A 26,624-nucleotide genomic window follows, 5' to 3' on the forward strand; every position below is an offset into this window, starting at 1 on the left:
CTGTGGGAGCTGACAATGAACTTGCATCCAGTCAGTGGGTACTGATGATGCGTTAGGGAACAAACGGTTAAAATAGTGAAATTAATGGGAAAGATCTTCACAGTGCAAAATTTCCACCTGCCCGTGACCTTTTCACATAAGATTCCCTTTCTTTCTTCTTTTTTTTTTTTAAAAAATTTATTTGAAAACATTTTTTATATTAAAATTTAGATTTTCAGTACAAAATACCACCCTCCCTCTTGGCTCTCCCTCCATTCTTTCCTTCCTTCTCTCCTCTTTATCTTCCCCTCTCTGTCTACATTTATCGTTGCAGATTGCAATGAATTAAGGCTGCATTTTTTCTCTCTCTTTTGATTGAGAGACACTTTCTGATTTCTAACCTGTGGCGTACGTTTGAGAGATTTCGTAGTCACCAAGGTCGTTGGTGCAATCTCTGAATGTTGAACTCTGGTCATTTCGTAATAATAAAAGAATAGAATAAGCGACAATGCAAGAAGCCGATGGATAAGCCCTCGGGCCGGGGAGAGTGCAGGGTTAAGTCAGGGTGTGAGGTCAGTGACACCAGGAGCCTTTGTGAAGTCTATGACTCCAGACCCAACCATCTTCTGCTCACCTGCCACGTCTCCTTGTCATAGTCTGCCGTTTCCGTGACTACGGGACGGGAACAGCTGGAGAATCAGCGTTTTTGCAGAAGAGTTTCCTGAACTACAAAGGGCGAGTGCTTGTGTGCGGAGCATGAACATGGCATTGGTGACAAGCTCGAGAATGTCCTCTTGGGATTCTCCCCCAGCTAGACCGCGAGGCCCTGGTTGTCTTAAACGAGAGGCCTCAGTTGGAAACATTTCACAGTATATCAGTGTATTGGCGGTGTGTTTTGCCATCTGCTGGACCTCCCACCTCCCTCCAGGCCTATGGCTTATTAGATTCAATGAAAGGGTCAGCGAGGGGACAGGGAGGTACCTGAATGGGCTGCCAGTGTGGGACACAGAACAAGGGCCATGCACTAACGGGCCAGCAGTCAATGGGACCAAAGCAACTCAGAAAACAGAGACATCGGAACGGAAGTGCCTACTGTACAGCGAGAGTCTTTTTTCTTTTACTTTTTAAAAAATCTTATTTCTAAAGTTACATATCTAAACCTACACTAGTTATGTATCTATGTACATTATTTAGAAGTTGTGTCCTACAGTACTTTTGTACATGCTGGGTTTTATTGATAAGGGACAAAGAAAATGATTACATAAGGCATATATATGTACAGTGTTCTGTCTTTGCTTCATCTGGGCCCTACACCTGGGATGCCCTGGAGATGACATGGGTGGGGATCTAGGGAAGTGAGGGCTTCACTCTGTCTCACTGCAGGAAGGGACAGGCACTGGGACAGGCACTGGACCTAAGGTGTACCCCAGGTCACGTGTTCGCTACACTCTTGTGAGTGGCCTGGTCTTGTCTAGCACATGCAGGTAAGAGGGTTAAATCTCTAGGAGTTGGGTGTATGGAAGTTAGGGAGGAGACAGGCTCGGGCCACCAATGAGGGCACCTTATACCTTAACCAAATGCATGTCTACCGCTCCAATCTGAGTAACTGGGGAAGGGCAGGCAGAGATTTTACACCTTGAAGATTTGTTTTCTGGTAACGCCAAAATTAAACACAAACAAAGGGAGAACGAAGTTAGAGAGACAGAAATCAGGAAGATGAGAGACGAGGAGAGGTTAGGGGGGACGGGGGCAGGAGAAGGGGTGGCCTGGCCTGGGGAAAGGTTGGGGGGGAGGGGCCCGGCCAGGGGACTACACTTTGGACTCGTTCTCGAGGTTGGCCACATCACCATTCCTTTCCGCCTGCTCCTCGAGGTTCTTTTCTTCCTCCTCGGTCTCCAGTTCTGCGTGTTGGTTGAGTTTGCTGGACACCGACCAGCTGAGGGGCAGCTCTGCCCTGCTGGCCAGCTCCGCCAGCTCTTTGGCACTGAGGGAGGGGGTGCTGGTCTCATAGGTCTCGTGGAAGCTGTTGTAGTCGACTTCGTAGAACCCATCCTCCAGCGTCAGGACGGGGGTGAAGCGGTACCCCCACAGGATCTCGCTGGTGATGTAGGAGCTCCGGGCTTGGCACGTCATCCCTGCGGAGAGGAGAGTGGAGGCTTTAGTGTGAGAGGCTCTCTGTCTCCACGGGCCCTCTGTGAGCTGGGGGGACTGCTGCCCGCGCTGTTCCCACTGGGACCTGCACAGGGTGTCACAGCCATGGCCGTGCTGTCCATGGTGTAGACACACCAAGCATGCCGGGAGCATGTGCTGGGGAGTCAGCCTCCCCGGGGAGCGCAGGGGAGCAACGTGAGTGTTCTGGCTCTCAGCAAGCTACACTTGCCCGCCAGGCCACGCACAAACATGCAGGTCCAGGTGCCCGTGCACAAGGGGCTCGTGTACACAGCTGTTCATGCACACAGGGACCCATGCACACAGGGGCCCATGTACAAAGTGTTCATGCACAGAGGTGTTCATGCACACAGGGGCCCATGCACACAGATGTTCATGCACACAAGGGCCTGTGTACACAGGGCCCATGCACACAGGGGTCCATGCACACAGCTGTTCATGCACACAGGGGCCCGTGTACACAGGTGTTCATGCACACAGGGACCCATGCACACAGGGGCCCATGTACAAAGTGTTCATGCACAGAGGTGTTCATGCACACAGGGGCCCATGCACACAGGTGTTCATGCACACAGGGGCCCATGCACACAGCTATTCATGCACACAGGGGACCGTGCACACAGGTGTTAATCCACACAAGGGACCGTGTATACAGGTGTTCATGCACACAGGGGCCCGTGTACATAGTGTTCATCACACAGGGGCCCATGCACACAGGTGTTCATGCACACAGGGACCCATGCACACAGGGGCCCATGTACAAAGTGTTCATGCACAGAGGTGTTCATGCACACAGGGGCCCATGCACACAGGTGTTCATGCACACAGGGGCCCATGCACACAGCTATTCATGCACACAGGGGACCGTGCACACAGGTGTTAATCCACACAAGGGACCGTGTATACAGGTGTTCATGCACACAGGGGCCCGTGTACATAGTGTTCATCACACAGGGGCCCATGCACACAGGTGTTCATGCACACAGGGACCCATGCACACAGGGGCCCATGTACAAATTGTTCATGCACACAAGTGTTCATGCACACAGGGGCCCATGTACACAGCTGTTCATGCACACAGGGGCCCGTGTACACAGCTGTTCATGCACACAGGGGTCCATGTACACAGGTGTTCATCACACAGGGACCCATGCACACAGCTGTTCATGCACACAGGGGTCCATGTACACAGGTGTTCATGCACACAGGGGCCCATGCACACAGCTATTCATGCACACAGGGGACCGTGCACACAGGTGTTAATCCACACAAGGGACCGTGTATACAGGTGTTCATACAGGGGTCCGTGCACATAGGTGTTAATTCACACAGGGGATCGTGTATACAGGTGTTAATACACACAGGGGCCCGTGTACAAATTGTTCATGCACACAGGGGCCCATGCACACAGGGACCCATGCACACAGGTCTCATGCACACAGGGGCCCATGTACACAGGTGTTCATACACACAGGGACCCATGCACACAGGGGCCCGTGTACAAATTGTTCATGCACACAGATGTTCATGCACACAGGGGCCCGTGTACACAGCTGTTCATGCACACAGGGGTCTGTGTACACAGGTGATCATGCACACAGGGGCCCGTGTACATAGTGTTCATCACACAGGGGTCCATGTACACAGGTGTTCATGCACACAGGGACCCATGCACACAGGGGCCCGTGTACAAATTGTTCATGCACACAGGTGTTCATGCACACAGGTGTTCATCACACAGGGACCCATGCACACAGGTGCACACTCGTGTGCTCTGGGAGAGCCCTGAAGTCATGACTCTGGCCTCCCCACTCCCCGTTGTGCCTAAGTCCTATGGGGACCTGAGCCAGGAGTAGCTTAATTTTCAATGTGAGATGACAGAATGGGGGTCACACCTCCCGTCTCTGGAGAAAAGACCAGCCACAACGGGTGTGAAAGACGGAATGCAGCGGGTGCGCTTTCCCCGCGACCTCTGCAAAGCTACTGGGGACGCGGTGGTGTCCCCCGGCCATTCCTGCAGCCGTGTCAGCCCAGCTCCCACGGCCCGGCCTTGGAGTCAGGAAAGCCCCGGAGGCAGCGCAGGGTCTGGAAGGGGCGCCGAGCAGCCTCGGGCAGGGCCTGCACGCCAGGGGCTCAGCAGGCAGAGCCCATGGTTAGTCACAGCAGCACAGCAGCAGGGAGAGGCTTTGTGCAAACACCAGCCCGTGGACGCTTCCTCGGGAGAGGCCCTCCCCGGGCAAAGGCGGGAGGCGTGGCTCAGCCCAGCGAGTGGACATTCCCGAGGATCTGCCTCCAGCAGCAGAGGGGCCTGGCCCTCCCCCTTGGCGTCCTGGACATTAACCTGCTGCCCGTATTCAGACCCAGGACCGTACTGGAGATGCTCTGGGCTCTTTTATTTTTTTATTTTTAAACTGGTTTTTACTTTTAATTATTTATTTACAAAGGCCAGATGCATGAAATCCATGCGAGCGTAGGCCTTCCTTCCCGCAGCTGCTGGCTCCCAGGCCCCGCCCGGGCCTCCCTCAGCCCCCGCTTCGTCCGGAAGGCTGTGCGGTCCAGGGAGCATATTACGCTTGTGTTACTGTAGATTTTTTTCTAGGGAGAGTGGAAGAGAGAGGGAAAGACGGAGAGAAACACTCATGTGAGAGAAGCACACGGATAGGTTGCCTCCTGCAGGAGCCCAGCCAGGTCCCGGGCGGGGAGGGCCTGGCCGGAGCGGAACCCGGAGGCCTCGGTGAGCGCTGCCGCTCCTTCCGCAGCCCGGACGCTGGCGGCCAGTGGACGCACCGCCAGCTTCGCAAGGACGAGCTGCGATGTCCGGAAGAGGCATCGACCTGCTGCTCCGAAATCCACTCCCACCGGGTAGACGGCGAAGCCACAAACGAGGCGCCGAGCTAAGTCACAAACACCGTTCACTGAGTGCGCTGTATGCGGCGCCAGATGCTTCCCGTGCCTGGGCCACCGAGTCCTCACCGCGCCCTCCCGGGTGGTGCTGGCTACCCATTTCCCACGGGAGCAAGCCGAGGCCCAGAGAGGTTAGCTGGCCAGCCTGGGTCACCAGGATTATGGACTGAGCTGCGTGCCTTCAGCATCCACACGTTTAAGCCCCAACCCCCAACGGGGCTGCCTGTGGAAACAGGAGCTCGGGGGAGGGAAGTAGGTTACATGAGGTCAGAGGGCGGGGCCCTCATCCCATAGGACTGGTGTCCTTGTAAGGGGAGGCCACCCGAGAGCTCTGTCCCCGTGACTGTGAGGCCAGTGAGGGCGCAGGAGACTGGGAGCCTCTGGCTTCGAGAGCAGTGGCAGGATAGGTTTCTGTTGGGGAAGCCACCCAGGCTGTGGGATGTGACGCCAACGCTCGCCGACTGACCCCCGAGAGCGTGGACCCAGGGCCTCCGTGTGGGGAATCAGGCTCCACCCTCAGCCTGGCCCTTCATCCGCACATGCTCAGGTGTGTTTTTGAGGGTGGGCACGCGTGTGAGTGATGAGTCTCATACAGGTTGGGCGTCCATGCAGGTTGTGTGGCTGTGGGCCCCCAGCAGGGGCGCTAGCTGACCTTGGAGAGGAGCTCTGTCTGCTGGGATTGCAGGGGAAGTGGAATCCCGTCGGCGCCTCCCGCTGGCCTTCTACAGGAGGAAATGGAGCGTGGACGAAGCAGCGGGGCCCGGGCGCTGGCCCTGAGCTTGGGTCTTTGCTGCCCACCTCACCCGCCCACCATTGCCTGACCCCTGCCCTTCTCCCCCACCCCCCTGCCTTCTCCCCCCTGCCTCTGTGCTTTTCTACCAGCTCTCCTTCTCAGCCTGAGCTTTTTCCCTTGTCTTCCGCACACGTGTGTTTATTCTTTTTTTAAAAAATATATATTTTTTATTGATTTTTTTACAGAGATGAAGGGAGAGGGATAGAGAGCTAGAAACTGATCAGCTGCCTCCTACACACCCCCTACTGGGGATGTGCCCGCAACCAAGGTACATGTCCTTCACTGGAATTGAACCTGGGACCCTTGAGTCGGAAGGCCGACGCTCTATCCACTGAGCCAAACCGGTTAGGGCACAGTGTGTTTATTCCTGACCAAGTCTGGGGCACTGCTCTTTAGGAAGTTGCCCGGAGACACCAAGCCGAATCTATCCCTTTTCAGCGGAACCATGGCTGGTCTCAGACCAGATGGCAAGCCCCGGGTTCTTCTCCCGCTCCCTCTCGGCCTGTATGTCCTCTTCTCCAGCAGCAAGCACCCGCCCCCCCCCGTACCCCGGAGATGCACCCCTGGCTCTTCCTCCAGGCACACACGTCCAACTCTCTACCGGGGACTTGTGTGTGCCAGACGTAGGCCGCACAGGAGGAGCGGGTACTGTCAGGCTGACACAGGAGGAGCGGGTGTCGCTCAGGCTGACACAGGAGGAGCGGGTACTGTCAGGCTGACACAGGAGGAGTGGATACTGTCAGGCTGACACAGGAGGAGTGGGTACTGTCAGGCTGACACAGGAGGAGTGGGTACTGTCAGGCTGACACAGGAGGAGTGGGTACTGTCAGGCTGACACAGGAGGAGTGGGTACTGTCAGGCTGACACAGGAGGAGCGGGTGTTGCTCAGGTTGACACAGGGAAACCCAGGGGACTCTCCCTAGCCCGGAAGGCCCCGGAATGGGCCAGGAGAGCATGGACCAACCAGGGACTGCCAGATGCACTTGAAAGCCAGTCAGGAAGCTCCCACTTCCGAAAATTCTACTCCGACAGAACGCCCATCAGTCAAAGGCTGCCTTAGGATTTCCTCCTTTTGGCCCATAAAACCCACTTTTCTTGGAAAGTCCTCGAGTTTCTCCCGGAAGGAGAGCCACAGTGGCAGGCCCTCCGATCTGATCTCAGTCAAATTCCAGGCGCCTGGGCAGCTCTCCCAATCTTAGCACAGTCCCCGGAGGTGGGGTCCCCACAGCCCCCTGTCCAAGTCACTTCATTCCTTCTGTTTTCAAAGTGGCCATGTTACCTGTCCAGTACCCCGTTAGGCTCATTGGTCCCTGTCTGTATTTCCCCGAGGATCTAAATGTTAAAAAAGACGTCAGCATAACCAGGTGCATCCAGGACAGTCCCATTCGCACCGCTGCCCCTCCCACGCCGTTTCTGCCACCTCCTCTCTGGCTCTGCTCCCTCCTTTATGGACACATTGTGTGGGGACTTAGGCTTGGCTGTCCACACTGCAGCCCCAGCCAGCTGATTTCACGGCGGCCACGCATGACCGAGGCCCGCACGTCAGGGATGAAGTGGAACAGACAAGTGAGGCCAGAGCAGTGTGCGCACATGGCAGGCATGTGCGGCACCGTGAGGGGGCCCTGGAGACAAGCCAGGCACTGCAGTCAGTTTGGATGAGAAAACTGCCATCTCCCAAAAACACCTTCATGCGTGGGCGTCCATGCAGGTTGTGTGGCTGTGGGCCCCCAGCAGGGGCGCTAGCTGACCTTGGAGAGGAGCTCTGTCTGCTGGGATTGCAGGGGAAGTCACCCCAGCGGCCTTCCCAGCCCACTCAGGACAGGTCCTCTGAGACCCTAAGGGCTGGCTTGCCGGGAGCCAGTTCCAGCATGTCAGCAGGGCTGAATCATCTGGGAATGGCTAAAGGCATTTCCCCAAACCTGAAAGGGATTCATTAAATGATTGCTTGCTGCCAGACAGCTCAGGGCATCTTAATCTATTAAGATGTTATTGCCTCCTCCTGGCCAAACCCCTGAACAGCTGGAGGTAATTCCCCACACTGACAATGGATTTGTGTGTACAAACGCTACCCTTTGATGTGTGTATCTCCACCTTCCTTGCGTTAGGACAATTTGTGTTAATAAACAGCAAGGAGTCCTGAGACAAGGAGAACTTAGTTCCTTTAGCTAGGTCTTCTCTGACTTTCAAAAATGATGCCTTTCAAAATTATGTTTCGTCTCTGGATTCTTTTTATATATTTTATTGAATTTTTACAGAGAGGAAGAGAGAGGGATAGAGAGTTAGAAACATTGATGAGAGAGAATCACCGATCAGCTGCATCTTGCACACCCCCTACTGGGGATGTGCCCACAACCACGGTACATGCCCTTGACTGAAATTAAACCTGGGACCTTTATCCACTGAGCCAAACCGGTTTCATCTCTGGATTCTTATTTAATTTATGCACAGTGCCTTCTCCAGATTTCTGAACCCTTCTAGATGCCGGATCCAGACCACTGGCATTACTGGCGATGCTACAGTGGTGAACAGGTAGGAGTGGCTGAGAAAGGGAAGCATGAGGAGGAGAAAGAGGCAGGAACAGGAGGGAAAGAGTGGAGGAGGGGCTGGGAACGCTGAAGCCTGTTTTCTCACTGTGCTGGGACTCACATGAGCCAGCCTCCTCCAGCCTCCAGCACCAGCTGGCTCTGAGGCAGCCGCAGCCGAGGGCCCTGGGGACTGGCTCCAGAGGGATCAGAGTCCACACGCCTGTGGGCGACCTCCGGAGGGGCGCTGGGCTTCAGCCTCCTGAAAGCTCGGTGAGCACCTCCTGTGAAGACCCCGAGGCCAGGATGTCACCACCCACCCTGGTCCTCTCCCGCTGTTAACAGGACCCAGAGCCCATGTTTCCACCCCAGATCCACCGCTCACCAGTAACCCTTAGTCCTCAAACTTTTAAAGTGGGGGCCAGATCACGGTCCCTCAGAGAGCTGGAGGGCCGGACTATATGAACTACTAATTCCTACTGTAACACCTCGGCTGCGCTCACTGCCCAAAAAACCTGGCGGGCCGGATCAGACTCCTCTGCGGGCCGTAGTTTGAAGACGCCTGCCTTAGTGGCTGCCCATAAAGCTGCCCAAGTCCCGAATCCGGGAGGAGGCCTGAGCCTGCCTCCTGTCTCTGTGCCTGGGACTCTCCAATGAAAGCCTTTCTTTTCATTTATTTTCTCTTCTTTTCTCTGCTCTCCTCTCCTCTCCTCTCCTCTCCTCTCCTCTCCTCTCTTCTCTTCTTTTCTTTTCTCAAAAGCAGGTGCCAGGGTGCTGGCCTCTATGCACAGCTGGTGCCAGGGTGCTGCCTCCATGTGTGGGTGCCCTGACTGGGTACAGGAGGGTGTTGAGCTGGCTGCTGCCTCCTCCTCCCCCCGCCCTGCTCCTTTCCAGGGAGCGGCTCCTGGGGCTCCACCACCCTCCCCCCTTTCTCTCAGACATGGCACTCCCCAGCCTGGGACACCAGGCATCTCTCAGCTCCCCTCCGGGCCCAGGGCCAGGGCCTGTGTTTCTGTGGTTGGGTCCCTCTCTCATCGCCCACCTGCTGGGGGCTGGAGGCTGTCCTGGGCGCCGGGGCGGATGTGAGGACACAGACACGGATGTGCACGGCACTGCGGCCAGGGAGAGGGCGTGTTTGGTTGTAGAGGCTGCTCAGGGCTGGAGAGACAGAGAGCAGGGAGGGCCGCTGGGTGGAGGGATGCAGGAAAGACATCAGGAAAGACGGCGCAGAAGGATGAACAGGCGTTTCCCAGGTGGGTCAGTGGAGGCATGAAGAGGAAGAGGCTCTGCTGGGGCTTGTCCCAGGGCACATGGAGACCCGGGGGGGGGGGGGGGAGGAGGGGCGAGAAGAAGGGGAGAAGGAGGGGAGCCTTGGACGAGAAGGGGGCTGAAGAGCAGGGTTTACCTGTCGAGCTCATGATGTGACTTCCAGCCTGCGGTTCCCCTCTTGTGATCATGACACATCCCACCCACGTGGCGGCTCCCTCCCTCTCGCCAGGGGCCCTGGAGACAGTGAGAAACCAGGCTGCTCTGGAGTGTGGCCCAGGAGGGCCCACCAGCCCCTGCACCTGCCCAGGGGCGGCTGTGGCGCTCCCTGCCTCTGTCCCAGCTCCAGCCCCGCCCGCACAGCCCTGCCCCCCTGCGACCCGCAGGCTGACCGATGCCTCCACAGGGCCTGGATCAGCCCCAGGTTTGGGACGGAATGCCCCGCCACACGGGGAACTCCTGGGTCCCAGGCAAACTCGGACACAGGTCCTCCTGGCCCACACGCCAGCCAGATGATCCTGTAAAGCTGCACATCACAGCTCACCACTGCCTGCTCCGCCCCCTCCACAGCCCCTCTCAGAGCCAAGCCCGCAGGCAGGCCTTACAGAGTCCCAGGAGCCGCAGGCAGCCGCCGGGGCCCTGGGCTCACGCGCCCTGCCCGCCCCGTTCTGAGCGGCTCCCTGGCACTGAGCTCTTGGCCATGAGCTGCGGACCCTGCAAGGCGTCCCACATAGCAGGGGCTCAGCCCACTTTTGAACTTGGGTCAGTGAAGCCCCAAAGCTCTTCCCCTTTAGCTGACTTTCCGAGGTGCCGGCTGACCCTGGAGACACACATGCCGCACAGAGGGAGCCCCCGGAAGGACGGAGAAAAGTTAGGGGGTGCTTTGCAGCCAGGGACCCTGCTGGTTCTAGGAACTGTCTGGCCCAGGCAACTGCAGTGCGCGGCCAGCTAGGGCGTGCTGTGTGGCCGCGGCACCACCAGGTGGCGCTCGCGCTCACGCTCGCCTGGTCTCAGGGACCAGACCGGCCAGCTGCCTCCAGAGCCCAGGCGGCCACCCGGATGTCCTGGCCGGCGCCTGGGAAAGGCGCCCTCAGTGGCGCCTCGGCTGCCTCGTGGTCCTCGGTCCCGGCACCCCGGGGAGAGGCGGCTGCCTGGGTCCCGGTGCCTCTGCTCTGCCCAGGCCTGAGACCAGGGGCAGGGCCTGGGGCAAGAGGGGACATCTCCCCGGCCACCCAGCGGCTGCACTAGGGGCCAGGCCTTTGCTTATCCCGGAAGCAGTTTCAAGCCAGGAAGCAGGCACCCATGTGTTTGGGAAAGAGGATTTGGAGCTTTGCCCTGAAACAGTCTGTCTCTGAGCCCTCAAACCCCAAATTCCTATGCGAGTCATCCTTAGGGCCCATGTGCCAAGGACCCATCTCTGTGGGAGGCTGGTGCATCTGTGTGGTGTTCTCCCTGACCCTAATCTTAACCTTAACCCTATCCTTACCCACTATATCTACCCCTTCCCCTAACCCTGACACTCACCCTAACCCTAACCCTACCCCTAACCCTACCCCTACACCTACCCCTAACCCTACCCCTACCCCTATCCCTACCCCTACCCCTATCCCTACCCCTACCCCTACCCCTAACCCTAACCGTAACTCTAACCCTACCCCTACCCCTACCCCTATCCCTACCCCTACCCCTACCCCTAACCCTAACCCTACCCCTAACCCTACCCCTAACCCTAACCCTAACCCTAACCCTAACCCTACCCCTACCCCTAACCCTACCCCTAACCCTACCCCTACCCCTACCCCTACCCCTAACCCTACCCCTACCCCTACCCCTAACCCTACCCCTACCCCTACCCCTAACCCTACCCCTAACCCTACCCCTAACCCTAACCCTAACCCTAACCCTAACCCTACCCCTACCCCTATCCCTACCCCTACCCCATAACCCTACCCCTATCCCTACCCCTACCCCATAACTCTACCCCTATCCCTACCCCTACCCTTACCCCTAACCCTACCCCTACACCTACCCCTAACCCTAACCGTAACTCTAACCCTAACCCTAACCTTACCCCATCCCTACCCCTACCCCATACCTCTAACTCCAACTCTACCCCTATCCCTCCCCCTAATCCTATCCCTAACCTTATCCATAACCCTAACCCTAACCCTAACCCTACCTCTACCCCTAACCCTGCACCCCAGCGTGGTCCCCAGGCCAGCAGGGGCAGCCCCCTGGAGCTGGTGGGAAATGCAGAACCCAGACTCCCAAAACCTGGTTCCCAGGGGAGCGAGGGCACCTGAAGACTTGGCAGGAGAGTGGGAGCATCTGGTCTGAGGGAGCAGGGAGGCTGACGGGGTCCAGGCCGGGAGACTGCCTGCGGGTCAGCAGCGGAGAGGTGCCCTGGGTCAGACGTGAGTGCTGGGACTGGGGAGCACCTGGCCAAGTGGGCAAGGTGGGCGCCAGGCTCCAGAGGGCAGGCCATTGAACCCTGAAACCAGCCCACAGAGGCAGCCGATAGGTGGTGTGGACTGGAGCCTGGGTGGGGTCAGAGTGTGCCGTGGAAGGCCACGGGGGAGCGCCCAGGGCCGTGGACACGTGCGGAGGGTGCTGGGGTCTGGGGCGCTGGCACATTCAAATGAACAAACGAGGCAAAGCAGAGAGGTGGACACCCTCCTGAGCAGGGTCCTCCGTGGGGTGGCTGTGCCCATGGGGGCACACTGGCCGTGTCCGATGACACAGAGTGTCACAGCCGGGGCAGGAGGAGGGCGGTCCTAGCATCTGGAGGGCAGAGGCCAGAGATGCTGCCGAGGAAGCCCGCAACGAAAAAGCCGCATGCCAGCCGTGCCCGGCGGAGCAGCGACAGAAAGCAGAGGGGCTCGGCGTGGTTGGCTTCTGCTCTCTCCGTCGCTCTGCTGTGCCCCGTGCTGGGACCTGACACCTGGGCTGGCCGTGGGGACAGGGCACCGGCCAGGCTGACTGGGCGGGGAGCCCTCACTGTCCAGGGGCAGACATCCATAACTGGCTCAAGGCCTTCTTCCCAGATGCTGGTGCCCAGGGCCCTGCCAGCCTGGGTCTGCCGCCTCTGCCCATAGGACCCGTCCTGTCCCTCCTGTGGCAGGAGGAGGCGCCCACCGGCTGCAGCGAGGCAGCCTGGGGGCGGGGAGGGAGAGGGCTCTGGAAAACATAGCTCAGAGACAATGGCTTTTCCATGGCAACAGAGCTGGGAGAGCAGCTCCTGCCCGCCCCCTCCCGCTGCCACTGGGCATGTGCAGCCTCCGTGTCCCGCCCTGAGAGCGCGTTGGCCACGAGAGTTCCTTTCCAGCCCTCGGGAGGGAGATCATGGAAAGCAATCCTAAACAGCGCAACTTTGCTCAAGCAAACCAACGCCTTGGGTTTGCAAAATACGGGTGCTTGTTCCTTTCTCCTCGGGTCTCTCCCTCCTTCCCGCTCCCCTGCTGCTGTTGTATTAAAAACATATGCTCTGTGTTCCATCTGGTTTTATCTCGATTGGGCTATTTCCCATAACGCTTTTCCTTAGTAAATTCCTACAGAATATATAATCTTGTTTTTATTGGACTGTTGTAAGCTCCATGAGATTGGAAGCTGTATTTTCCATCTATCCATCCACCTACCTATATACCAACCCACCCAGCCACTATCCATCTATTCATCCATCCATCCATCCATCCATCCATCCATCCATCTGCTCATATACTCACCCACCCACCTGTTCATCAACCTATTCACCTACTCACCCATCCATCCATTCATTCACCCATCCAGCCAACAATCCGTCCATTTCTCTGTCCATCCATCCATCCATCCATTCACCCACCCAACCAACCAACAATCCATCCACTTCTCTGTCCATCCATCCATCCATCCATCCATCCATTCACCCATCCAACCAACAATCCACCCACTTCTCTGTCCATCCATTTGGAGCGCCTGCTGTCTGCCAGCCCACAGGCCTTACTCTCAGAGAGACCTCCTTCTCATGGGGACTAGACATTCACAATACCAAGTGTTAAAGGCAGGTGGGATGGTACGTACAAAGTCCCGTGGGACCAGAGAGAAGCTGCTGGCTAACTTGGGGGGTCGTCAGGAAGATCTCAAAGTGGAGGGGGCTCATCAAGAGAGCCTTGGGGGGGGGGGAATAAGTGCAGGGCAGTGGGACCAGCATCTGTCTAGAGGGAACAGCTGGTGAGGGAGTTATTGGGACTGAGACATGGGTTCCTGAGGTGAAGGGGGGCACAGGTGTGTGGGTCGGCATTCAGAAGGGCCTCCAATGACACCCTGGGAATGTGCATTGACTCTGACAACGGGGAGCGGCTGAAGAGCTGAGGGGGTGAAGGATGTGGTCAGCCCTGCATTTATTGTAGATAAATTCCTCTGGGAGCACGGACAGGAGGCTGAGAGCTGTGGCTTCTCCTGCAGCAAAACCACAGACACGTGGCACTGCTCTCCTGAGTGTTTTAAAATTTTCTGTGAGGTTTAGAAACTGTTGCCTGGGGTCATGCGCTTGTGGCTCAATTCCCAGCCATGCTCAGGAGGCCTCCGTGTGGGCAGGGTGGCTTGGCCCTGGGCGGGAGGATTCCCCTGCTGGCTCCGGAGTTTGGCACACGTGACTGAGAGACCCGTTATCCAGCAAGCTCATCCCGATGAAGCATGTGGCCTTCGGAGCCAGACTGAATGGTCCAATCCCCAGCTCCTCCATTTGCATGCTGGGATATCCTCCCTTCAAGAGGTGGAGCCTAATTTGGCCCCCCCTCCCCCTGCTCTCCCTCTCCCCTTGGTGTGGACTGGCCTTAGTGACTTATTGTACTGAAGAAGCAGAATCTTGTGTGGCTTCAAATGACCTCTGTGTGGTGAGGACACTCCAGCAGCCTAGAGAGAGGCCCCTGTGACACGGAACCAAGGCCTCCAGCCAACAGTGAGGGAGCCACAATGGAAGGGGACCCTCCAGCCCCAGTCCAGCCCCAGTCCAGCCCCAGCCTTCAGATGCCCGCAGGCCTGGCTGAATCTGCACCCTGGCCAGAGGCCCTGAGCTGGAACCCCCAGCCAGCCCCGCCTGGTTCTCCACCGGCGAGAAGACACACTTGTTGTTTACAGCCACCAAAATTGCGCTGCGATTGATAACGAACGAACACAGAAGCTGTGCACCCTTGACCTGTCCTATCACCCACATCGTCGGGGGGTCAGAACGCTATCGACATGGTATAGAACTGATGGATGGCGTTCTCTCCGTCACGGAGGCTCAGCAGGCATTGTGTGGGCTAATTCACAGAAAGCACTCAGTGCCTAGCCCAGTCAGCGCTCCATCAGTGTTGGTGTTAAGGTTACCGGTGGGAAGTGCCTGAATTCGGGCAGAGGTGAAAGAGTGGAGAAGAGCTCTTGCTGAATGAATGGAGGTGGAAACCAACACTGCAGACTCAGCCACGGAGGGTGATGTGCACGGCCAGCGAGGGAAGGGGTGAAGGACAGACCTGCATGGGCGGGGGGGAGAGCCTGTGTCCTGGGAGTGTCCTTGCCCAGTGCCCCGTGCATCTCAGGAATTCTCATCCACTGTCCAGTAGGGTCCTTAACTCCACAAATACCGTTTAGACCGTCTCTAAGCACCACAGGCCCGTGGCTTCAGAGCACAGGAAGATACTGTGTCATCCATCTGAGAGTCGGAAGTGTGAACCAGGTGTCTGAGGCTCCAGGGCGGGTCCTTCCTGCCTCTTCCAGTTTCTGGCAGCTCCCAGCATTCCTTGGCTTGTGGCCACATCACTCCATCTCCGCGTCCATCGCCATGTGGCTTTCTCCTCTGTCTCCTCCCTGTCTCTGTAGGTAATAGGGGCCTCTACAGCGATCTCATCTTGAAACTGTGAATTATAGCTGCAAAGACCCTTTTCCCAATAAGGCCACACTCAGAGGCACAGCATGTTTTGGGGGGCCACCCATCCACCGCCTCCAGATGGGCTGGTGCCAGAGTGGTGGCCAGCCAGGGGGGGAGGCAGGGCTCTGGCATTGGCGTTCACCAGCTCTCTCTCGAGCCCCCAGCTCCCTCCGCTGGGATGCATTCTCCGGGAAGCATGTCCTGACTCACAGCAGCGCCCTGATTTACATCATCATCTCTTCAGCTGCGCATCCTCAGAGGAGGACGTCAGTCACAGAACATCACCCACAGAACATCACCAAAACGCACAGCGCGGCGCCCAGCAAGCCCCACTGAAAAGCCAGATGTGCAGGAGAGGATGGAGCCGGCTGCAAATGTGGCTTCCCCGGCGACAGAACGCCCGTGGACACCCACGTGGGGCAGTGGGTGGAGCAGCCTCCGTTGTCAGGATTTCCGTGTCCGTGCGCCCATTTCCCTCAGTGAGGACAGCATCCCCATGGATAGGCCCGCCCACCACAGTGTGACTCAGCTAACCACATCCGAGGGACCCCTTCCCCAAACAAGGCCACATTCCTGGGAGCGGGGGTTAGGACGTCACCATAAGAATCCGGGGGACACCAGTCAACCATCACAGCACCATCACCACGTGGCACCAGCGCTGAGGAGAGCTGATGGGGGGCCGTCTCCATCGCCCGGGGCTCAGGAGTGTTGATGGACTTCCGTTTTCTTTTGCAGAAGAGGGTGGGAGCGCACAGCTGAAGCCCATTCAGGTCAGAGGAGAGGAGTGGGTTAACGAGTGACCAGTGCTGGACAATCAGCCCGCCATTCAGAGCACCGTGCAGGCTCTGGCCGAGCCCAGCTGGACACAAAACTCGGGGTGGGAGGTGGGAGTTCCCTTGGTGAGGGTGGGAGGGAGGAGGGGCCAAGGGTATGGTGATGGGAGATGCCGTGACTGCGGGGATGGCACTCACTGGGATCTACAGATCATGCATCCTAGAAACACCTGGAACCTACATGATCTTATTAGCCATGTCACCCCAAAAGATGTAACACGAGACGTCTGACTGTTCAAAGGCTACAAGAAAACATAGCAGAATTATTTTATGTTAAATAATATAGGGACAGGGAAGGCCTGTTCCCACAACATAAATGGTTCCTATCTCCCCAACACATAAGCATTCCTATGACACAGAACTGAGACCCCATAAAAGGGAATACTGCTAAGTTTCACTACGCAAAATAAAAATATTCTGCAGGCAAAAGCTTAAAAAAAAATAAAAAAAGCACAACGAGCAGAGGAAGCCAGGAGACAGGACAGACGGTGAGACACATTTGTGAAGCTCACAGTGGACAGAGCGCTCATTTCCTTCGTGTGAAACAAACCTTCCCAAATCGATTCGGAAAAGCTACAACCCAGGAGCAAAAACGGGCCACGAAGTTGAGGGCCGGAAAGGCAACGCCAGTAAAGAGCTTACAAGGTGCTCTGCACTCCGGATCGTCCGTGCCCCATGTGGACGCAAACGTGTTTCCGCAGGCGCCCTCCCCGGGGAGGATGGCACACCACACAGCCAGTGGGGGCAGCTGGCAACACCTGTACCAGCATAACATGCAGATCCACTTTCCTCCCACTAGCTCATGTCCTGGGATCTGGCCGATGGAAATCAAATTCCTCGTAGTGCCCTTGGTTACAGAGAAAATGTAGGCAGCTATCTAGATATCCATCGATAGCATAAAAGACATCCATAAAATGGAGTGTTATTTTGCAGTTTTAATAGGCTAATGTGCTAAAAAAAGATTTATAGCATACATTACATCTTTCAGAAAGCATTAGCCAGGGACAAAATGCATGGCCCCATGTGCGTCATAAAACGAAAATATGTGTCCATGCGTGTGGACATGCACTCGCCTGGGCCTCGGAAGGTTCTGGCAGGCAGACAAGTGACCGTGCGTGAGGACGGGGAGCAGGGGTAGAAGGGGTGTGCTTTTCACTCTATGTTCTTTATGCTTCTTGCAGTTCCTACTGTGTGCAAGCATTACTTTTAATGTCAGGCATTAAAGTTACAATGAAAAAAACGACGTACAAGAAGCCGGTTCTCCCCTGGCTCTGCGCTGCTCTGCGAAGCTTTCTGTTAATCCACAGCTGAGCTCCGCGGCCGGCAGAAGTAACTGCTTTAGACCCGTGGTTGGCAAACCCCGGCTCACGAGCCACATGTGGCTCTTTGGCGCCTTGAGTGTGGCTCTTCCACAAAAGACCACGTGTGGGCACACATACAGTGCGATTGAAGCTTCGTGGCCCATGCACAGAAGTCGGTTTTCGGCCCGGGAGAGTCTATTTTGGAGAAGTGGCGTTACAACACTCAACGGGCCAAAGAGCCGCATGTTTGCTGACCCCTGGTTTAGACGGAAGCGGAGAAAGCGGGGCCCATTGCTTAAGTCACACTGGCCACGCGGTGGGCAGAGGAGGGGGCTCTCAGGGGGAGGGCAGAGCTGCTGTGATTTAGAGAAGAAGCATCGGAGCTGGTGTCCCCAGTGGGTCACGCACATGCCCCCTCGCTCGCTGCTCCTCAGGACACAGGTGCAGACATGGGCCTTTGCACTTGACCAAGTCCGCAGCTCCCGTGCCTCGGTGCCTGGCGGCAGACCGGGCAGGTCCGGAGGGAGCATGTGAAGGGAAAGCTGGGGCAGGGGGCCCAGCCCGGCGTGCTGCCATCCCTGAAGGCGTGCGCGTCCAAGCTCCTCAGAAAGGCGCTGCCACAGAAGGTCCCTTTGAGGGAAGGGCCCAGGGGACTCATGGGGACTCGGTCAGGAGCTCCGTCCTCCAGGCCACACTGTCCTCTCACTGAGCACGCAGGAGCCGGGAATGCTGGTAGCCAGTAGACTGGTCACTGCCCACTCACTCTGGGTGCCCGCACCCATGGGCCCTAGAAGGACAGGGTGCCAGGAGCGCCGTTTCAGGACAGGGAGGCCCTGAGGGCTGAGGGATCCGGCACTCACACGGCCCCAGGCCCTGAGCGGTGGTCCAGGTGCTGGTTTGGTTAGTGTGGCAGGCGTGCCTGGCCTGGCACAGCCGGGCTGGGGAAATTGGCTGCCGGGAGCCGGGAAGGCTGAGGGGGCCTAGCCAACAGCTCAGCCATGCGGGATCCTAGGCCCCAGGACGGTTTTCCAGGCGACCACGGCTTCCCCTCCCAATGCCTACGTACACGAACGGCTTCCCAGTGAGGCCAGGCACCGTGCTAAACTGGGGGGTGTCTCCTTCCTTCCCGGAGCACACCGAGGGAGGCTCTGCAGGGACCCGTGTGTCACCACACCCCTCGGGAGCCCTCAGGGACCATCTGTCCTGCCCTGCAGGATGGGCCTCTGGAGCTGGCATGGGGACCTGTACCGCTGCCCTCTCAGATGTGGTTCCGGACAGCCAAGCGGTTGGGCTTTTTGGCCTTTAAGCTATAGCTCCGAGCTTCTCCACTCAGCGCCAGACCCCATGGTCGCAGCGTCAACACCAGCTTCCAGAAAAGCCATCTCCTCTGCCCAGGGGCTGCTTCTAGTCTTCTCTGGGCTGGGAACCCACTGGTCAACTGGGCACGCCAGGATTTCTTATTGGGAGAGAAAGAAGCAGGCTCTGCGGTCCTCATGCGAGTCTCGGGCACCGGCTGGCATGCTCCACGTTGGATGAATGGACTCTCGAGGTCTCTCGTGATTGCATTTCTCTCCTCACTGCTGGGTCCTCAGCCATATTCTGGACTCTGGATGGAGCACGTTGCCAGATACACAAGTGCCCGGTGAGCCAAAAGATTTTATGTTCTACTTACAGCATCTTCCATGATTCTGGATGATTTCAAATGTTTTTGTTCACTGAGTCTTACCAGCCAAGATCGAAGGTGTCCCTCCTGCCTGACCTGTTTCAGGTATTAAACACCGGAGTGGGAGGCGGAACTTCTTCATGCTTTCGTATACCTGACTCTTGTAGGGGCTTGGGAGACAGGTGCTGCTTCCCGTGTGAAGATAAATTTAGAGCCAAAATGTTCCTCCTTGGATCACATGCGCTGGGATTCCCAGCTCATTGTGTTGAGATTCAACCTGAGGGAGAGCTGCCAGCAGACGGGAGGAGGAGCGCCCTGTCTAACTTGACATTCTTAGAAGTTCGAACCATCTGTCATTGCACAGGTGAGCAGAATTTCTGAGCACTGGGATATGCCAGTATTTTAAAAGCAGCCTTTGTTTTTCAGTCACCTACTACATTTCAGGACCTAAACTACGTTCCTTTATTTATTTTCTAGTGGCCCGGTGCATGAATTCATGCACATTGAAAGGAAATTAATTAGAAGAAATGTTTTAATATTGCTATTTGATGTTATAATACAAGTATCAACCAAATTCACAATCAACAACGACAGATGGAAACACACACATGCGATTGGTGCCTGGGAGAGTGTTATATGTATTGTGCATGCAAAGTCAACTTAGCCTTTTATATATATAGAATAAACTTGCTCAATTAGACCTGCTTTCTGATTTAGCTAAACATTTTCCAGCCCAGTGAAGCACCCCAACTTCTCTTTCAGGTATTTGTAAGTAACACAGCAGTAAACAATCAACATGAAGCAGATTATTATTGTAGATCACACAGGGAGAACAAGGAGTAAAATATTCAACTGCAGCAGTGTTTGACTATATTCTGTGCAGTGAGAAAGCATAAAGTCATTTTCAAGGTCCACAATTTCTTACTTCTTTTCAGTTGGGTCAAGTTTCTAAGCTTTCTAAATCTCCATTTTCTGGCTAAAGAAAAGAAAATAGGGTTTCACCGAGTCTCCTATCTACCTACTTCTGAACTCTGTGAGGATCAAATGAGATGAGGCATGGGAAAATGCTTCACAGACATTAGGTTACAGTGTGAAATGTTTTCACCTGTGTTCCTGGGCTGAAGAAACTGCAAGAAGGCTAGTTGCTAGGGAGAGGAAGCTGGGCATTGCTACGTGATGACATTATCCAGACTATTGGACACTTAGCATATTAGCCATAATTAGCCATAATATATATTAGCCATAATATATATTAGCCATATATATATTAGCCATAAATATATTAATTATATTTGCTAGAGAGGAAGGGAGACAGAAAGATAGAAACATCAAAGATGAGAGAAAATTATTGATTGGCTGCCTCCTGCACACCCCCTACTGAGGATTGAGCCCACAACCTGGGCATATGCCCTGACGGAATCAAACCATGACCTCCTGGTTTATAGTTTGACACTCAACCATTGGGCCACAAGGGCCGGGCCTATGCTACATTCTTTTATATCCTTCATTGAATAATCACCCAAACCAAGCTGGACAGGTACTATGTCTTCTCCTCTGCTAAAAGGTCTGGGTTCCAGGTAAACCAGACATCTTGGTCAAGGACAAGAGCAGCAGGGTCAAGGCATGAACGCCTCCTGTGATCACAGGTCCAGAGCTTTCCCTGGCGAACCTCACACTCATTTCTCAGCCCAACGGAGCAGGTAACTTTACCCACTGCTGGTGACAAACACTCTCCCTGACCTAGCTTTAGTCAGCCTCCTACAAGCCCTCTTCCCAACTAGTTCTTGACCTTCCGTGTCTTTGCATCACCCGATTTTATAAAAAGTCCTGCTAAGTCTGTGCAGCCAGAACCCCACACCCTCAATATCACCATCAACCCTTGTTGGGATCCTCCTCCTCCTCCACCCCCCAGGTGATGGCGGGTTACCCCAGCCCACCTTCCCCAAGGATCCTACTAGGTCAGTTTAGGGTAACACTTAATAAATCCCTCCAAACCCTGATGTTTCCTCTTAGTGTTTTTCATTCACTGGCACCCTCCACCGACAAGTGGGTTATAAGCCCCCACTTGCCTGCGCCGTATTTGGAATTGAGCCCAGCTCTGTACTGAGCTATTGCAATAGTTCCTGATTAAAATCTGCCTTTACTGCTTTGACTACTGTCGGGCTCCATTCCCCCCCTAACACTGGCAGGGTTCGCTCTGCGATATTGAATGCTAATGGCCAAGAAGATGGGGAAGACTGAATTCGGTAGAGGAATGCAGAGTCAGATGAGATCCCGGACATTATTCATGAAGGAGACCTGTCTGTGCAGATACTTGGCTGGAAACCAGACACTTGGTTGCCTGGTGAGTATTTTCTCTTCTAATGTTTTAGAAAAGGTGTTTAATAAACACAGTGACATTAGGGATGGAAGTGTTGGCTCAAGTATCAGATCCAAAGAGAGCATCATAGAGGTTGTGTGAAGTCTTTGCATATATACTGAACTAAAAGAATCAAACTGTAGCAAAGATATCGTAAAATATGTGTCAAGGACACCATAAATGTGCATATTTGCATGTATATATGCATATAATGTCCATATATGCATGTGCATGTACACATATGCAATATGCTACTGTATCCTTAGGGAGCTTAATTTTGGATGGATGCCTTGGAAAGATGAAAGACAGTCACTGCAATCAACTTGAGGTTGCCCTCATAAAAACCCTTCCCTTTGCAGTCTAGTATTATGCAATGAAAATGGAGTTTAGTCAACACGTTATCCATTACTTTAAAATATCCATGCATATGAAAATATTGCCAATGACTATGATTTTTTTGTCCTCATTATGAACTATTCCATGTCTAGAAGTTTATCATTTACCATTAACTTTTTTATATCAAGGCTTTCCACTCTTCAGCAGGTACCTGAACTTGGAAAAGCTGGCTCGCTAGTAACTGGCTGATCTGCTTACCTCCTGAGGGACGTTCCCAGGGAAAGCCCATGCTAGGGAAAGGGATGCTTACTAAGGAAAGTACTCTGTGCCACTGTGAGTGGAGAGTTTGCTACAGTACCTCTGAACCAAGTCCCCGGGTGGGAAGAAGTACAGTCAAAGCACATATGGGCCTTTGGGAGGTCTTCTCACTTAGCACGTTGGGTTGGGTCGGTGACTGGAAGGGTTGAGGAATGTCCTTTTGGGAACCATGTGAACAGCAAGCTGCCTGAGGCGTTGGTAAGGACACCTTTCCGGGTAGACTGAATCCCGTAACTGCCAGAGAGAGAGGCAGGGCTGTGTTGTGTGCCTGCGTGATTTATAGCCAACCTCGTGTGTTCCCCCTGATGCTAATCACTGTATGCTCTGCTCAGCCTCCTGGGACAAGGAGTGAGGGAAAGGGCAGAGGGCAGCTGGGACAAAGAGAGGCTATTTTGGGTTGGAACAGAGATTAGGATCCTCAGCCTCCAAATGAATTGGCTAGGAATAAATATTGTTGGGAGAACAGTTGGGACCCTTTAAGTAGTGGGCGTACTTTTTACCCCAAGAACAACAGAGCAAGCAGAAAAGGACACGGGAGAGTCAGTGCCAACACGCGTGGAAACAGAAATGTTCTCAGTCTTGTATTCTTTTCCCTTAAAACACCAAGTTAATAACAGGACTGTTTACTGATGAATCTTTGCTTTGAACAGAAGTTCAATTTTAGCTCTTCTCAAAGGTCAGGAAACCTCTGCTCCCTATTATATTCTCATCGGGGAACTGCAAATGCAAAGTGCATGCAAATGAGAAGTGCATGCAAATGAGTTCATCTCTGGGTGGACAGGCTGCCTCTCCCTCCAGGGAGGTGCCCCTGGCTGGGTGGGCAATGATGATGTGGGGGCATCTGGCCCAGATGGAGGGGAGAGCTCGCATCCCGCTGGCCCACCGCCCCATCTAACATGTCCCCTTTCCATCCACTTTGCATTGGGTGGTAATTTGTTTTATGTCAGTCCCATCCACTAGATGGGGAGCGCTTAAAGCGCCTTTGACATTTTAAAATGCCTGGGGGAAAACACGCCAAAGAAGAATAATGTTTTATGACACGTGAAAGTGATATGTGTCCAGAAGTAAAATTCTATCGGGACACGGCACGCTCATTTTTAAACGTTTGCCTCTGGCCACTTGAGCGCGAGGCTGGCAGAGCTGAGTAGTTGTGCCAGGGATGTCACCACGTCTGAAATATTTACCACCTGGCCCCTTACAGAAAACAGTTTGCCAACCCCCTGCTCTCACATGTGAGCTCCTTAAGGGCAGGACTGTTTTTCTGACTCTGCACAATGCCAGGCACATGGAAGGTTCTGGAAAATTCTTGCCTGCAGATGGAATACATCTCAGTCTAAAACACCTTGCCTATTGTTTTACCTGCAGAAAGGCCTGGAGTAGACTGTTTGCCCTCATCCTTCGTGACGGCAGCGGGCGAGGTACAGTGAGAGCCCCTCTTTATGGGGTTGAAGCTTGGGTTAAGGGGTCACCTGTCAACTCTGAGCTTCTGTGAGGGTTGGCAGAGGGGAGAGGATTTGTGAGTGGAACTGACAGCATCACCTGTGCGCGGAGTGAGGCGGACTGGAAGCCATGAAGGACACTCACTCCCGAGTCTAGCCTCCTGGCCCTCAGGGCGAGCAGGGGACCAGACCCGCCTTAAAAAGGGGCACAGGGACCCTTCTACTTGGCACAGCCTCTTGTGTGATTGGAGACCAAGTTCCGGGACAAGTTTTCCTTCAGGATCCCTGCTTGGAACCAGCTGTACTTCTATGGGATGGTGTGATAAGAAGCGTGGTGAAGGTTGGATGGGAAAGGATCCTGAAGCATAAACAGGCTTTTTCAATAAAATGTGTCTTTAATTTTTAAATTTAATTATGGGACAGCCTTCCAGGGAAGGCAGATGTAGCCCTGGGCTCTTGGTGAAGTTGAGGTAACATGAATGCTTCGGAGTCTGCAACACACTAAGAAAGGCCGGACCCTGCGTTTTAAACAGTCATGTATGTATTCATCCCTTTTACTGAGCACCTGCCAAGTGCCAGGTTGTGCTAGTTGTTGGGAACAACAACAAAATTAAAGGCACAATCTCTATCCTCAAAACTGTAGAGTCTGTTGGGAACGTCCAGCCATGTGGCCAATCACCCACAATGCAGTGGGACACCGTGATGATTTGTAGAAATGCAGGGGAAGCAGAGAAGAAGAACCCTTGACTTTGCCAGGCGGCCAGGAAGGTTCCACAGAGGGCAGCGTTTGCCAGGGGATCCGGTGGGCGAGTAGGCGTCATGGGGAGGGTAGATGGGGAGGACGTTCCTGGTGGAGACAGAGTCACCAGGAGTGCTCAGGAGCTGTGGCAGCACACACACGTGGAGAACCTGACAAGGACACCCGGGCAGCGGCAGGACTGTCACTTGTGAAGGAGATTGGTCTTTGTCTTCAGCTGCTCAGAAGCCACTGAGGATGTTGGAGTGAGGGTAGGGGCTGGGTGGGTTACAGTTGATTTTGAGGAGGGGGAGTTGAGAAAGGAGAGCCTGCAGTCAGGGAAGCGGTGGGGTAGCCCGGGGGAGAGTGCTGGTGGGGGAGCCAGTGTCGTGGCCAAGACGCTGGAGTGGGGAGGACATTTGGATGCTGGAGACTGGCATGCGTTGAGTGGACAGACTTAGCCAGGGCTGCGCAGGGCGGCCACTGCACAGCTCGCTACGTCTAAGGGGGGGTGGTGGGGGCAGATTTGTATATTGATTACAGGTTCCCAGCAGATGTAGGTCCAGTGCCCTGAGCAGGGTGCCTTTTCCTCATTTGACAAAGGAGTGATCTGGGCAGGCAGCAGTCCAACGCTTGGGGAAATGGTGGGGAGTGAGAAGCCCTTTTGGGGTGGGAAGTAGGAAAGTGGCAATGGAGGTGACAGACAATTCTTTCTAGAAGTGACGTGGGAAGGTGAGCTGAGATATGGGGCATTCCGAGATCCCAGTAGAAGTATATAATAGTTCTATAGATATTTTCGTTTGTTCTGAAAGATGACAGATCTTAGGGGATGCTTTTGTGTTCATGGACATAAACTATTAAGAAAGGAATTGATGATGGAGGAAAGAAAGAAGAGGGTGCTGTCTCAAAGTCTCTGAGTCGGGATCCAGAGGTAGCCTTGGGTGGCTCAGGGCTGTACAGCGACAGGAGGGAAGACCACCAGCGCTTAAAGGCCCGGGCGGCAATGGCGGGAAGGTCCCCTGAGGATGCCAATGTTCCAGTCTGATTTTTTCTATTTTCTCAACTAAGTGTGAAGCCAGGCTGTTATCTCAGGGGAAGTGGTTGTTACCTCAGAGGAAGGAAGTGGTTGGTATCTAAGAGGAAGTGGTCTTGGAAGAGTGAAGAGAGATGAGAAAGTGAAAACCATGATTTTGGTGGATGGGGAAAAAATCCCAGACTAAGTATTTAAATTTAAATGCATACTTTTTGGGTTCACTTATGGATTTTGTTTCATCACAAGAAGAGACCCTAGGGCAGGCCGAGCGAGAAGAACTGAAGAGAGCTACACTTGTTTTGTCTAACACCATCTCTGCCTCCTGCCCACTGGGCCGCCGCCTTCCCACGCTATGGATGCTCCTTGTTCATGAGACGCCCCTTCCCCTGGCTGGGCAGGCATAGACTGAACTCAAGGAAAGAAATGTAACTCTCTCTCTACCCTTCAGGGTGACAATGGAGGGCATAGCATTAGTGTATTTTAGATTCAATGTTTGGTCTTGTCTCCTTGGTCCTCCCTATTGTGTGCTCTTCTCTTATGTCATTACCTACCAGCCCCTCCTTGGCCCATCAACTTCCACAGGTTTCTACTAATATTCACCCTGCACAAAACATGCTTGAGAAAATAAAAAAGAAAATAAAAAAGAAAATATATTTATTTAAGTAAAGTCTTCTAAGGATGGTGTCAGTGACTAAAGAAAAACGATGATGATCATCAAAAGCCCCCCAAATGTCTTGCTGGATGTACTGTAGACAGGGCTGGTCAAAACCCAAATATTTGTATGATAGTGCTTCCTAGCAGAGCCAAATGGATTCTTCCCTCCACAGGCTGAGCTTTATCTCTTCCTCCCCCAAGGGCTGTGAGCTGACTGCTGGGCCGCACTTGGGTTATGCTTGGCGTGGCACCATGCTGTTTGGGATGGCCCAAAGCATCCGCTGGCACAGTCACCTTATAACAGTGAGTTGGGGAGAGTCTGAGAGCACGAGCCAATAGGTGCCCTTCCAAGAGACTCAATGCCAACTGTGATGCAAGAGCAGGTTGCCCCCGTCGGCCTCCTGCAGTCTGGTGAGGTGAGCCTGACGGGGAAGC

General features: G+C 54.5%; 1 protein-coding gene across 1 annotated transcript in view; it reads right to left on the reverse strand.

Moving 5' to 3' along the window:
• Positions 1–1,110: 1,110 nt before the first annotated feature.
• Positions 1,111–26,624, reverse strand: part of KCNJ6 (potassium inwardly rectifying channel subfamily J member 6) — a 137,131-nt gene continuing 111,617 nt past the window's right edge. The window contains exon 4 of the mRNA XM_036446909.2: positions 1,111–2,114. Coding sequence (XP_036302802.1) covers positions 1,789–2,114 — 326 coding nt within the window. The 3' untranslated portion in view covers positions 1,111–1,788. The remainder of the gene's footprint in view (positions 2,115–26,624) is intronic.

Source organism: Pipistrellus kuhlii, unplaced genomic scaffold (assembly GCF_014108245.1).
Source record: "Pipistrellus kuhlii isolate mPipKuh1 unplaced genomic scaffold, mPipKuh1.p scaffold_m20_p_2, whole genome shotgun sequence".
Lineage (NCBI taxonomy): Eukaryota > Metazoa > Chordata > Mammalia > Chiroptera > Vespertilionidae > Pipistrellus > Pipistrellus kuhlii.